The sequence below is a fragment of the Salvia hispanica genome, chromosome 1, assembly GCF_029641045.1.
Source record: "Salvia hispanica isolate PSC_SH4W2 chromosome 1, Shi_PSC_v1, whole genome shotgun sequence".
Taxonomy (NCBI): Eukaryota; Viridiplantae; Streptophyta; class Magnoliopsida; order Lamiales; family Lamiaceae; genus Salvia; species Salvia hispanica.
Window position 1 is genome coordinate 29959917 of NC_142692.1, and position 13673 is coordinate 29973589.

General features: G+C 37.7%; 4 protein-coding genes and 1 pseudogene across 7 annotated transcripts; 3 read left to right on the forward strand and 2 right to left on the reverse strand.

The window, feature by feature from the left end:
• The first annotated feature begins 195 nt into the window (after positions 1-195).
• LOC148933581 (uncharacterized) lies at positions 196-2146 on the forward strand. Its single transcript, XM_089060654.1, has 4 exons — positions 196-454; positions 528-727; positions 883-1906; positions 2007-2146. The coding sequence occupies exons 1-3, from the start codon at positions 196-198 to the stop codon at positions 1648-1650; spliced, it is 1227 nt and encodes a 408-aa protein (XP_088916780.1). The 3' UTR covers positions 1651-1906; positions 2007-2146.
• A 2729-nt stretch (positions 2147-4875) lies between these two features.
• Positions 4876-6522, forward strand: LOC125224504 (protein transport protein Sec61 subunit beta pseudogene; annotated as a pseudogene). 2 transcript variants are annotated; one of them, XR_016134693.1, is made up of 2 exons: positions 4876-5019; positions 6141-6522. The product of XR_016134693.1 is annotated as a protein transport protein Sec61 subunit beta pseudogene, transcript variant X1 (transcript). The 2 variants fall into 2 exon arrangements; XR_016134694.1 differs by lacking the exon at positions 4876-5019 and adding an exon at positions 5145-5165.
• On the reverse strand, positions 6473-8701 carry LOC125224503 (uncharacterized). Of its 2 annotated transcripts, none has more exons than XM_048127910.2 (6): positions 8543-8701; positions 8205-8463; positions 7666-7818; positions 7455-7560; positions 7273-7387; positions 6473-6818 (listed from the first exon to the last, which is right to left on the reverse strand). In XM_048127910.2, the coding sequence occupies exons 1-6, from the start codon at positions 8588-8590 to the stop codon at positions 6780-6782; spliced, it is 720 nt and encodes a 239-aa protein (XP_047983867.1). In that variant the 5' UTR covers positions 8591-8701; the 3' UTR covers positions 6473-6779. The 2 variants fall into 2 exon arrangements, with proteins under 2 accessions (XP_047983867.1, XP_088919358.1); XM_089063232.1 differs by having other exon boundaries at positions 6473-6860; positions 7263-7387.
• Positions 8702-9115: 414 nt separating this feature from the next.
• LOC125219533 (malate dehydrogenase, cytoplasmic-like) lies at positions 9116-11006 on the forward strand. The gene is made up of 6 exons (XM_048121542.2): positions 9116-9308; positions 9384-9718; positions 9798-10075; positions 10190-10325; positions 10393-10504; positions 10879-11006. Exons 1-6 carry the CDS (start codon positions 9170-9172, stop codon positions 10971-10973), a joined length of 1095 nt encoding a protein of 364 aa, XP_047977499.1. The 5' UTR covers positions 9116-9169; the 3' UTR covers positions 10974-11006.
• A 1637-nt stretch (positions 11007-12643) lies between these two features.
• On the reverse strand, positions 12644-13269 carry LOC148933582 (uncharacterized). Its single transcript, XM_089056362.1, has 2 exons — positions 13053-13269; positions 12644-12918 (listed from the first exon to the last, which is right to left on the reverse strand). The coding sequence occupies exons 1-2, from the start codon at positions 13139-13141 to the stop codon at positions 12750-12752; spliced, it is 258 nt and encodes an 85-aa protein (XP_088912488.1). The 5' UTR covers positions 13142-13269; the 3' UTR covers positions 12644-12749.
• Positions 13270-13673: the final 404 nt, after the last annotated feature.

Sequence of the window (13673 nt, forward strand, 5' to 3'; positions counted from 1 at the left end):
GAACTCATCCGACATCAAGGAGTGGTGCAGGGCAAGAAGTTAAGGTTGAAGAAGAACGACAAGAGCCGTTGTGTGGCGCATTGCAGAAACATTTTTTAGCAGCAAAAATGGCCCCCCTTGTCCGTGGTATGTGCGGATACGCTTTATTAAAATCAGCGGCTATTGGCAGATTTCTCGACTACGGAACAAACACAAATGCGGTGGGGTTCATTCAACCATGGATGTGCCAATTCTAACTATCTGAGCAAGAAGTATAAGGAAGATATCCGACTCTTCCCTGACATGACGGTGGGGCAGTTCACCGAGAAGGTGCACTCCGACATGAAGATCACCATATCTTTTGGAAAGGCTAAGAGATCCATGCAGCAAGCCCGTAAGATGATTGAAGTGGACTTGGTGAGACAATACAAGCGATTACAAGATTATAGGGCAGAAATTCTAAGGAGTAATCCTGGTAGCACTGTTGTCTTATCGACCCATCGTCTTACCGATGGAACTGACAAGTTTAAAGGGATATATATATATAGCTTACGAAGCATGTAAGATCTCGTTCAAACGCCATTGTCGCCGCTTAGTAGGGCTAGATGGGTGCCATCTCAAAGGCCAAGCCAAGGGAATACTTCTGACAGCCGTCGGGCTCGACCCGAATGATCAGATATTTCCAATCGCACATGCCGTTGTTCACATTGAAAACACAGAGACATGGACTTGGTTTCTGGGACTTCTAGTCATGGATGTGGAGATAACTGACTCTAGCAAATAAACATTTATATCAGATAAGTAGAAGGTACAATAATTTCTGAAGATAATATTGTCATGGTTTCAGCATTCTTTGATTAATTCATATTTTGATTGATTTTTGTTAATTTACTTTGCTGTTAGGGTCTGATTGCCGCTATCGGGGCCTGCGTTGAGCATGCTGAACACCGTATGTGCGTTTGGCATATGCACAACAATTTCAAGAAGCAGTTTCCTTCGTCAAAGTTGAAGGATAAAATATGGGAGACAGCCCGCGCTACCAACACTTATGGATTTGATGAGGCTTTATTGGAAATCAAGAATCAAAGTCAAGGCGCATACAAATGGTTGATGGAGCACACAAGGAAGGAGAATTGGAGTCGAGCCTTCTTCGGGTTCGATGCTAAATGTGACATCCTTGTCAATAACATTTCCGAATGTTATAACAAGGTGTTACTATTTGCTCGTCAGAAGCCGTTGTATGCGATGCTAGAGTGCATTCGAATGTACCTGATGGATAGATTTACCACAAGGAGGAAGATGGGTGCCAGAATGGAAGATGTGTTTGGGCCGAAAATCCGTAAGAAGCTCGAAAAGGCAAAACAGAAAATGGGAGAATGTATGGTAAGGGAGGCTTCCGAGTGGATCTATCAAGTGAATACAGCTCGAGATGAGCAGTTTTCGGTTAACCTGAGGGAGCGAACGTGCAGCTGCAGGAGATGGATGTTGACGGGGATACCTTGTCCACACGCGATTGCTGCTATAGAGACGACATCAGAGAACGTGGATAGCTTCGTCTCCAATATATACTCCAAGGCTACGTTCCAACAGGTCTACGCCCCCATCATCTACCCGGTGCTGGGTCCACAGCTGTGGAAGAGGACCGAGTATCCTGATATTGTGCCACCCTAGATTACCAACCTGCCTGGACGTCCCAAGGGTGCTAGACAAAAGACCGTTAAAGAGACAAGACAAATAACAAGAGCAAAGGCTTGGGCAGCCCGGAAAGTGCATGTTAGAGAACAAGGAGATGGATTTATGACGATGTCTAGGAAAGGATTAATGTCGGACTATAAGTGCCGAATTTGTGGTGCAGTCGGCCACAACAAAAGAAGTTGTCCAGAGCGCCAGTCAGCGGCATCAACGAGCAACCCGAAACCTGCGCTAGGTATTACTTATTCTATTTTACTATCTATTGTATTTCACGAATTAGTGTATTATGGTGATTATGGTGATTATTAAACTTTGTTTGGTGCATTCATCAATAGGCAAGAAACGAAAGCGGTCCGAAGAGCAGCCAAAATGTGCATTGTGTCGCCAACCCGGCCACAACAGGGCACGTTGTATGAGTGCCATAGCTGACATGTGTGCGAATCCAGCATCTTCGGCGACGGGTGACAACTAAGCTAGTTCATCGCATCCATGTTGAAGAAAAATCTGAACTTTTTGTAACATAATCTGCATTTAGATGTCGTACCACATGACTTTTGCCGGTTACTTTATATTTGGGTAGTGCCCATCATGGCTGTGTTGATTGTATATGTTGATTAAGTTATTTTGGACATGTTATGGCCAGGTTTTGGACATGATTTGGGCAACTGTGTATTACTTTTTTGGACATGTATTATGCAGGTTTTGAACATGTATCAGATTAGCGTTGAATTCTCTGTTTGTGGTTGGAAAATTTGTACTGATATTAGTTTGACATGTAATAGCAAGTGGTATTGTCATTTTTGGTGGTGCTGTATAAACAAAGTGAAGATGATATTATCTGTTATTAATTGAGTTACATATAATTGACATGTAGTTACCTGATTCCTCACTTTGACCCAGCTGCAGCCGGGCATTTTCTTAATGCCGCGGTCAGCCATTGCCTTCCTCAAAGTCTCTGCTCGTCTCCACTGCCCGCTAGCTGAATACATGTTCGACAGCATGACATAGCTCATCTCATCGCCGGGCTTCACCAGCTGCAGTTGTTCTGCTATCTCCGCACCCATCTTAACACAACCTTGAGATGAGTATGACCCAAAAAGAGCCTCCAACGAGCCAACACTCACATTCTTCGGCTCTGCATATTTATCTGCAATTTCTTTTGCTCATCTGGCCTGATTCGATTCCTCACCATATCAATAAAATAGGTTAATGCACACTCTCCACACCCGTTTCTCATGTATCCAGTGATCATTGATGTCCATGAGATAAGATTCTTTTCAGGCATACGATGAAACACAAGATGAGCTTCTTGAAGATCACCTATCTTCATATAAGCATTGATAATTGCATTTCACGAAACATCAATACACATCCCCACAGCCTGGACTAATTCAAGAACCTCATGTTTTTCACCGAAGTTAGTATGGAAACTAAGAGCCGAATTGTTAACCTCCACTGCAAGACTCTATCCACTTTTTATGATAAGTCCGTGCACCATATGACCATAACACGGCTCACTTGTTTCAGCGCAAGCATTCAAAACTGCACTCAAAGTCCACTGAAAAGGCCTGAAAGACTCCTCTAACATCATCTTGAAAAACCACAAACACCATTGTAGTTCTCCCCACTTTGCATAACCAGCAATGATAGTATTCCACGCTATAACCACTTTTTCCGGTTGATAAATCATCTTCAAGATTTCTCTCAACTCCAGAATCTTGACATGAAATCTGCCAATTTCTCTGGTTTTTTTTATCCAATTAAGAAACTAGCTTGCTTAGTGATTTCAGCCCCTAAAATGCTACTGTCAAACAATACTTACTAAACATGACTAGTAGCAACACAATGATCATTCGGTTTCCCTTTCAAGAAACTCATTTTTGGAATGGGTCTTTTATCAAACACTTTATGTGCAAAGTTTGTTACTTGTTATTGCTTTTGGGTTTAGGATCCAAATGTCAATCCAATTGCAAGCAAACACATCCAATTGAAAACAAATAACTTCAACTCGAAAATACAAAAGAGCATTACAACAAAAATCAAAGTTGTTCATCACCAAATCAATTCAACTGGAAAATACAAACAAGTATTACAACAAAAAACCCTAATCCATACATAAAAACATTGTGTAATTTCTTCATGGCTTGATTATTCTCTTCAATTGCTGTCAAAATCAAGTCTAAACGATCAGTTACGGTCTGACCCGGCGACGGTGAAGAGGTCACGACATCGTCGTCGTCCTCGATTGAGTCGATTGGCTCGCACCACCTAAAAAATTCGCAATCTTTTCTCTCACAAACAAAGTAGAGCTTCCCTTTACTCGGTTTGTCATTGCTTCTCACAATTCGGAGTGAAGCAAGTTTCTTGCAATTGCAAAACTCGTACCGGAATCGGAGGTCGCGGCCACCGCTACTCTCGCCGGACCGTCTATTGTGCCAAGAACGCTCCATAACTTGTTCACAGTTGCAGCCGTCGCCGGAACTGAGAAGAATGAAGAAAAGAGAATGAGAATAAAGAGAACGAAGATGAACTCGTCGTTCTTTTTTATTTGTTTTACACAATTATATTTTTATTTTTCTGAAATAATTAAAGATATTAATTAAAATTGTTAATTTTGGTCAAAACATGATTAATAACGTTGACCGTCTATTTTTTAACGGTGAGGACCGATTCGGGTCGGAGTTTATTTGTGAGGGACCAAATAATCAAAAAGATAATGTTAAGGACCAAATTGATAAAACGGTCATATGTTAGGGACCAAATTTGGCCTTTATTCAATATAAAATGAAAGGTTAATTTTCTTTATAATGTTTTTATTATCTAGCTTATAAAATTATTAATAAAATGTCAAATTAGTTGCTGAAAAGGCTGAACAAATTGCATCTAGGTCCAATTCATCGGATTGGCCCACCGATCAAGTTACGGTCAGCCTACTTGAGTTGCGGATTGATCAGGTGTGAGCTAATTGAGTTGTAATTTTATCAGACCAAAAATTTCAATTCTAACCTTCTAAATTTTATGAATTTTTGGGTCAGCCCATAGATTTCGGATTGCGGTGACATCCCATGCATGTATATACGCAATAGAGCTTCATTCATTATTGTCATTTGTCAGCTGAACTGTAAAATTATAGTAGTAGTAAAATACAAAAACAGAAAATATAAATTAAATAATAAAGAAAATAATGAATTTAGAAAATTGCATAATATGTACATGTGTTGAGTTTGATAAATAAAACGTTGACGTGTTATTTACAAAACAATTAGTTGAAACAATTTCCAATCTGATATTCTGGAACCTCGAGAGGAACCCCAATTCAACTATTTCTCCGTCTTCAACTTGCGAAAGGTAGCTCTTAAGAATTGCATGCCCAGATCTTGTTTGTCCAATACATATTCATCCCAATATTATTCTGTGCGCTGATTTTAAATTGTTGACTCAATATAATCCAGCAATTCATCTATCCGTATTTGTGATCTGAAGATTATTGCAATGTATCGATCTATATGATTTGTTTCGTATCTCAGTTCTGAAGATAGGATTCTGGAAGTTTATGATAAATTCGTGTCAGATCTGTTGCCTTTTATTTGATAATCTGATCGATTATGCAGAGCTTTTGTTTATTCATGTCAAAGAGTTGAACACTGGTTTTCCTGTTTTGTTTGGGAACCAGTCCTTCCAATTTGTCTCAGAATCTGAATTATAACCACTCCTTAAAAGTAAATAAACATACCTCTTCGTTGCTTTGACTTAGGATTAATCAGCTCTATCTATCCAAAGTCCAGTTCAGTAATATGATTGCTCAAAATTGAACCATGAGTGTGTTGTTCAAATTAGTAATAGGACTGCTCAAAATTGAACCTTGAATTTCTGTGAAATAAATCTTTAATGGCACAGTTAAAGCACATGTCTATGTTGTCTTGTTTATGTGTTTCCTTCTGTTACCATTTGAGTGTCTGGTTTATACCAATGAATGCCTCATCCCAAATTGATCTGGGGAATTATCAATGCGTTTTTAGTTTAGGGTTATTTTTTATCAATTATGGTTAATCCTTCTCGTTGGGTGAGAATTTATAACCAGGTACATCAACCGAGCAGCCTGAACAACAGACAGAATTTCCCATGATGCATTTGGTGTTCATATGCTTAGTTCAGTTCTTGAATTTTCAAAATGTTTTTCAAGATATGCAATTGCTTCTGTCTATAGGATGTTAACTTTTTAAGATTTTGTGTATACACCACTTTATTGGCCAATGTTATAGGTAGTGCACCAGGAATCTCATCAAATGCGTCTGCTTGCTTGATACTTTGCATCCTAGCTTTTCATTTAGTAATTTGATTTCTTTTGACTTGTATCATTAACATACTCTACATTTTCCTCTTTATGGCATCTATTCTTTAAAGGTTTTATCTGTTCTAGTTTTAACTTCTCCTGCAGTTGGTTCTAAAGGTTGTTATTTTGGGTGCAGAAATGGCAACAGGTGGAGCTGCACCCGAACGAGGAACTGCTGCCGCTGCTGCAGCTAATCTTCGGAGGAGGAGAACAGGTGGAGGTGGAGGTGGAGCGGGTGGTGGAACTAGTGGGACCATGCTTCAGTTTTATACCGACGATGCCCCAGGGCTTAAGATTTCTCCAAATGTTGTTCTTGTGATGAGCATTGGTTTCATAGCTTTTGTTGCTGTACTTCATGTTGCGGGCAAGCTCTACTTTGTCCGCAAGGAGTAGAATGTGCTGTTCGTCTACATACTGAATTCTGGGCGTGGAAAAACTACTGTTTGTTCTAATTTTATTTTGGTGAACTTTGAGAAAAACTAAAATTTTGCATAAAGAAGATTTGTCACAATGTTCAACATGCATCCACTGCACATGTATTTGACAAATCCAGTGCAATTTGACCGCAAAACAGATGCTATTGACAAGATCAAGGTTTCTTTTCCAATACTAGCAGCGGCCACATAACTAATGACATTGTTCACCAACCATCCAATCAATCCAACAAACTCTACCACAATCCATAAGAACTCACTTACAGTTCAAGCTTATACACAAAAGGTCTTGTGAATAGCATATACTTGTCCCATGTACAGCCGAAGCAAAAAGGAGATATCTAATCATATTCCGATGGCGTTGCATCTTTCTGCACCATCTGTCAAGAAAAAGTGCAGCACAGAATTCATCAGGAATATAACTGCACATCAGCATTAACAAAGGAAACCTCATTTCTTAAAAATCTTCTGGTTAGAACAGCAATGCTGGATAGGCCAGCAACACAGAACATGAATATTAACCTTCCCATAAACACATAGGTATGGAGACAATCAAAGATAAATCAACTCTGCAACTGCAATAACACACTCAAAAGAGCTTGTCACAAGCAGACAATTTTAGACTATTCTGCCTCATAATTTCATAGCTGCTTGAATTGATTAATAATTTGCTCGTAAGACCTTATTTATTGAAAACTGCATCGCAATTGAAACCAAATCATGCAATGTCCCAAAGAAGGATATGAATTAGCTTGCCAGAAAAAAAATAGAAAACATGAAATATGCACTGATACACATAACAAAATAAGGCAAATGGATTTTACTATGCTTTACCTGAGCTACATATTCTTTGATTTTGTCGTAAATAGGCGCATCTAGAGCTCTCTCAGCAAGCTCATAATGCACAATGTTGCCTTCAGGACCATTAACTTTTTCTTTCTGCAAATATCTGCATCGCAATACCAAGATTAGATATTGAGGCCAACCACACTCTGAAAGAATGTTCTAACAATCACCTTTGCTGGACAAGTGCTTCTAACGCCTGTTTGGTATTTGAAAATTTCGGATGGTTTTCCTCATTTTCATGCAATCCCAAGCGCTTTAGATGATGCCAAAGATTTTCTTCAAGAGTTGCAATGAAAACAACATTTTAGTATGACAAATGAAAAAATCTAAACAACAAATCAACAGTAGGATGATTATAATTGAATCAGGAAGTAGCCACACCTTCCGTGATTTTGCCTCCTGCTAAATGAATTATCCCAATTACGACGAAAGTTAAGCCTGACAGATGTACTGAACTCTTATCCTCTACAAATTTTCCATAGACATCAGAAGGCAGCTTACTTATGATTATATACGATTTTGCTTCACCAACAGCTGCAACAAAGAAAAAGGGAATCATCAGGCTAAAAGTTTACCAAACTCTTAAGAGTTAATTATGTTGCTCTTAATCAGTAACCCTTGATGACTGGGTACCTTTGCAAACCAAGGCTAAAAAAGGGAAGGACTCAACTTAGACATTAATCTATACATGCTTGCATTTTCCACCTTAAAACAAGAGAATACAAGTCTTATACTACTACTACTACTACTAAAGAACATTGTTAGTCATCTCTGGTTCCTACAGTATAAGGGCAAAGATAACATTTTTAAACCTTCACAAATTCTAGCTCCTAAACAAAGCAAATTGACCAAGCAAATAATCAAACACGTGAGCGACATTTCTCCTTTCAATAAAACCAAAATAAACTAAGGAAACTCACACTGTTGTGATTGCGAAGCACGGCCTGTGTTGGCTGCCGCCGAAGGCCGAGAACGCTGAAGTTCCCTCATATCATAGCCGAAGATCGAAGAGAGTTTGGATTTGGCCTCATCGATTACAAAAGAAGGAAAATTTCTCTGCTTATACCCTTTAGCCGTAATCAACTGAGTGAGTTCCTCCCTTTTAATTGGACAGCCTGAATTTTGCTCGGTTTTGAAGAGGATGTAGCGGATCACTTCCCCTACCAATTTATCCTTTTCCTGCGTCAAACAAAAAAAGACACGCACATTAGAAATTGCGATTGTTACCACTGAATCAAACATAACAATGGGAACCTACAAGGTCAGGTATGTCAAACTGAGAGGCGATTTCAGGAGCGTAAGACATTGCACTGAATCAAAAACCCTAATTTCGACTCTTCCAACCAAAATCCAAATTTTGTGTTCTGAATTCTGATATTTGCTCTGGAGAGCGCCAAATTATTTCCTAACTTAATTACACACATTATATCATGCCGTATAATTAATTTTAAAATGATTTATTCATAATTAACCAATGGCCACTTGAGCTGGGCTGGGCCGGGAAAGCCCAACTCAATTTATGTTGAAAATTTAGTCCACTTTTTATTTTGCTTTATTCATGACATTTTATTCAATAATTTATGTATGATGCAATCTGGGAATGAGGCTAATATACTAACAACAATAAAGGGGACTCAATATTGAATTTGAATATATATGCAAGATGGCAATTGGCACAAACCCCTCTTGCATGTTTATTGTTACACATGATGTTCTTTTCTTTGGTAAGAAGAGAAGTTATACTATTACATGACTTTTGGATTTGGTCTTGCTCTTTGTTTCTTTAGCATCCCCATCCACCTTAATTTTCCTATTTATATAGTGTTTAAGAATCGCTGCAAATTAAAACTATAGTTTTATTGATCCATCTCATTTGAGAGTCAAAATGGAACAACTTTTGTCATTGGAAACTCCTGTTGTTGTTATGGGGTGTGTGCTCTTGTCATGGAAAATTGTTAGGCACATTTGGAGTTTCTTGGATGTTGGGAAAGAACCTGTGACTGTCCTTGTCACTGGCGCTGCAGGCATGTTAAAATGAACAATAATTCTTGATTAATTGTTTTTCTATGATATTAATATTTGTTGGTATACCATACTAGGTCAAATAGGTTATGCCTTGGTTCCAATGATAGCAAGAGGGGAAATGTTGGGTCCTGATCAGCGAGTGATCATCCACATGCTGGACATCGAAGCCGCGGCTGACTCTCTCAACGGCGTCAAAATGGAGCTCATCGACTCCGCCCTACCCCTTCTCAAGGGTGTGGTGGCCACAACAGACGTGGTGGAGGCGTGCAGTGGCGTGGAGATCGCGGTGATGGTGGGCGGGTTCCCTCGGAAGGAAGGTATGGAGAGGAAGGATGTGATGTCCAAGAATGTGTCTATCTACAAGGCCCACGCCGCGGCTCTTGAGCAACACGCGGCTCCTCATTGCAAAGTATGTAATACTTGTGATTATAATGAAATTAATCTTAAGTGGCAAGAGGCAAATATTTGGTATCTGGTGATCAATGCAGGTTCTGGTGGTGGCTAATCCAGCCAACACGAACGCGTTGATCTTGAAAGAATTTGCTCCCTCGATCCCGGAGAAGAACATCACGTGCCTAACAAGACTGGACCACAACCGAGCACTTGGGCAGATCTCGGAGAAGTTGGACGTGGACGTGAGCGACGTCAAGAATGTGGTCATATGGGGGAACCACTCCTCCTCGCAATACCCGGACGCCACCCACGCCACCATCAATACCATCTCGGGGGAGAAATCCGCAAGAGAACTGATTGCTGATGACAAATGGTTGGTATAGGAAAAAACTTACCATAATTAAATAGAGACTACCGAAAATGAAAAAATAAGACTGTTTTTCGAGGTAGTAGTGAATAATGTTGGGCCGGTTTGTTTAATTGGCAGGTTGAAAGGGGAGTTCGTGACGAGGGTGCAGCAAAGGGGCGCGGAGATTATCAAAGCGAGGAAGATGTCGAGCGCGATGTCTGCTGCGAGCGCTGCTTGTGATCATATGCGTGATTGGCTTCTTGGAACTCCTAAGGTTTGCATGCCTTTCTTTTTCTTCTTTTGGTTGCATAGTTTATAAATATGTGCTTGATTATTTGTAGGGTGGTTGGGTGTCGATGGGGGTGTGTTCTGATGGATCGTATGGCATACCGGCCGGCCTTGTCTATTCTTTCCCGGTTACTTGTCACAACGGACAATGGTCTATCGTACAAGGTTACACATCTCTTTTATTTCTGCGCCATACACAATTACATTCAAAATATAAATTATTGAAATTTTATAAATATATATACAAAATTGGGACCAAATTTTATAATTTTTATAGTATTTTTTGTCATAATTTGTAAAACTGACTACAATTAATAAAATTAAGTACTTACCTAATTATATAAAAGTAGTAAGTACTATTTTATATAAAAACTTCAAATTTAGTTTTTTTTTTCGGAAATGCAAAACCAAATCAAACCTAATGATATGGATTCAAAATATTTGAACTGAATCGAAATTAAAAAAAAATAATTAAATCAAATTTAATATCTCGATTTTGTCGAAGTATAATTATAAGCGATGGATTTATGTATTTTCAGGTCTCAAAATCGATGAATTTTCGAGGGAGAAGATGGACATCAGTGCAAAAGAGTTGACGGAGGAAAAAACATTGGCTTATTCATGTCTTAATTAAGATTACATTTTCAACCATTTTATTATGTGTAAACTCTCAAATATTTAATTAAAATATTAAAAATATGGAGTACTATAAAAAAAACACCCTGATTCAATCCAATACAATACAAATTGAGTTGATAGCATGTGGGATAATTGATTAGGACATGAGCATGAACTTCAAAACGATAACCTAGACATAAAAAAAATTAGACAAATTTGGATTGGTGTGACAACCACGTGTTGATGAAACTGTAGCACCACGTGTCCGTGGGGTAGTGAGTCAACATCCACCATTGCCAATTTTATGAATTTAACCAACGAAAATTTATGTAGTACAATGAATTTGTCAAATCAAAAACTACCCCACAAATTATAATGCATTTTGCAGTGAAGTAATGGAAATCGTGGAACCTCCACTACATAATATAGAGGTATACAATTTATAAGCTCCAACAAGTAATAAAATATTTTAAATATTTATATAAACTTATTTTTGTAAATTGGGTGTTACATTACTTACATAATCCTGAAATTAAAGAATAAGCTAGATGAGGTTGTTAAACTTTTTTCTTTGAAAGGTTTGTCAGAAGTTTTTTTTGTAGTGCGATATTTTCATAACTTTAAAATAGCCAAAATGACAGTTACTTATTTATGTTATGCCCAATTGACCAATTCATTAGCGTTGCATACTAACTTTAATCTCCAAAACCTTATTTATAACTCCAGATTCAAGATAACTTTTTTATACTATTGGGGGCGTGCATGTCTAGCTTGTACGCATGGTGAATTAGGTCTTTGAACACATAAGTGCATAACATACATGTACTATACTATTTTATGATTTGAGATTCAAGTGTGTGACATATTTGCATTGATATATATGACAAAGTTAAAGACAATAAATGATGCAGTGGATCTTCCATATAGAATTTGTTGCTTGCAAGTTGGAAAGCAAACTTTGTGAAGGCAAGCAACGAACATATATGGAACTACTTTCCTTTCATGTCCAAAACCAGCTAAACAAGCATATGTCCTGATTTTTGTATATAAGTCTTTTTAAAATAAAAATGTCTTTATTTGCCAGAAACAGTTATGTTGCTATCCAAAACAGAATGTGTGTTTTAATGCCAAATTTAAAATAATATATATCTTCATCTTCAGTAATAGTAGTGAGCAACACTAGTATATGTGATGCATAAATATGACAATATGATAATGATCGGTTCAAAATTTCTATATTATGATTTAATCTATAGTTCAAGTCTTGTTCTATTTCAAAATTATTTGAAATACATACAAGAATCATATTCAAACCCTAATTAAGTCGAAACAAAGTTTGAATATAAAAGATCGCCCACTAATTAACGGATAAAAAGTTATTCTTGTAAATTGATTAATATTAATAATTAGTCGTTTAAATATTAGTAAATTTAGTTTAATTTCTCGCTGATCAACTATGACTATTTTCCAAAAAACATTGAAATTTCCATAATTTATTTGATTATAAACATTTATGTTTTACATTGAAGGCGTTGCACGACAAACATTCTTCCAAATGCCATACAAACATGACCGTATATTAATATTGTTAATAAATACAACTGACACGTCGGCATTTTCCCTTTGGCAGTCACATGATCAGAATATTGTTATGAACACTTGAAATTTGCAATTTAAAAAATAAAGTGAAAAATAAGAACGAAAGTCGTATAATTAATTTATTGAAATTAGGCAGCACAGGAGCAAAACACCTAAACCCAAAAACAAGTTGTAACTGTGAAGTTGTTGATCATCAGCACATTACATCCTTGAGAAGCTTGTACCTTCGGATTGCGGTTTTTCCGGCGGATTTCCCCGCCGGACGGCCGCCTTTCTTGGCGACGGACCTCCTTTTGTCGCATTGGCACCAATCGCACACTTGATTAGTCTCTCCGCATTCTCCGTAGTAGTTACTGCAATACCTAAATTATCCAATTGTAGAAATAAATAAAAATAATGAAAAATGGAGGGATAAGGGGGATGGGGATTCGTTTTCGAAGTACGTGTGCAATGATGAAGGAAATTAAACATGCACGTGCAAAGATGGCAGACTCACCAGTGTTGGAAGCGGTGGCCGCACTCGGAGCACCGGAAAAGCTTATCGGAGAAGCCCACGTCGCCGCACAAACAGCAAACATCCACCATTTTTCTCTTCTTCTTAATTTGGGAAATCAATTAAGTAAAACTGAGAGAGAGGCACAGGGGTTTTATTGGAGTAATTTGTTATAATCGAGAAAAGCGAAATAGTAGTAGTAGTGGGGTTTTAAAGTCGGTGTGCGCCTCCCTATTTTATATACACGCACACAATATTCCAAGTTATATATGTATATGTTCAATTAATGTGCATTATAATAATTTATGTCGCTATTTACTTCTCTCCCATCCTATAAAAAATGATGTATTTAGGATTACAAAAATTTTTATTATATAATTGGTAAAATAAAAGAGAACTAGAAAAATATTGATTATGAGAGTATATTAATGTATAATAAAAAAAGTATTAAAAAGAGAAATTAATTATTTTATGGGAGTATTTAATTAATGCGTATGATACTCGTCAGCACATGAAAAATACACTGATGAATTTTGTTCATTTTGCACCATGGAACTGTTTTGGGGGTAAAATTCATCAAAAAAGCTAGTAGGACTAATATTTTTATCCCCTAATGTCAATCAT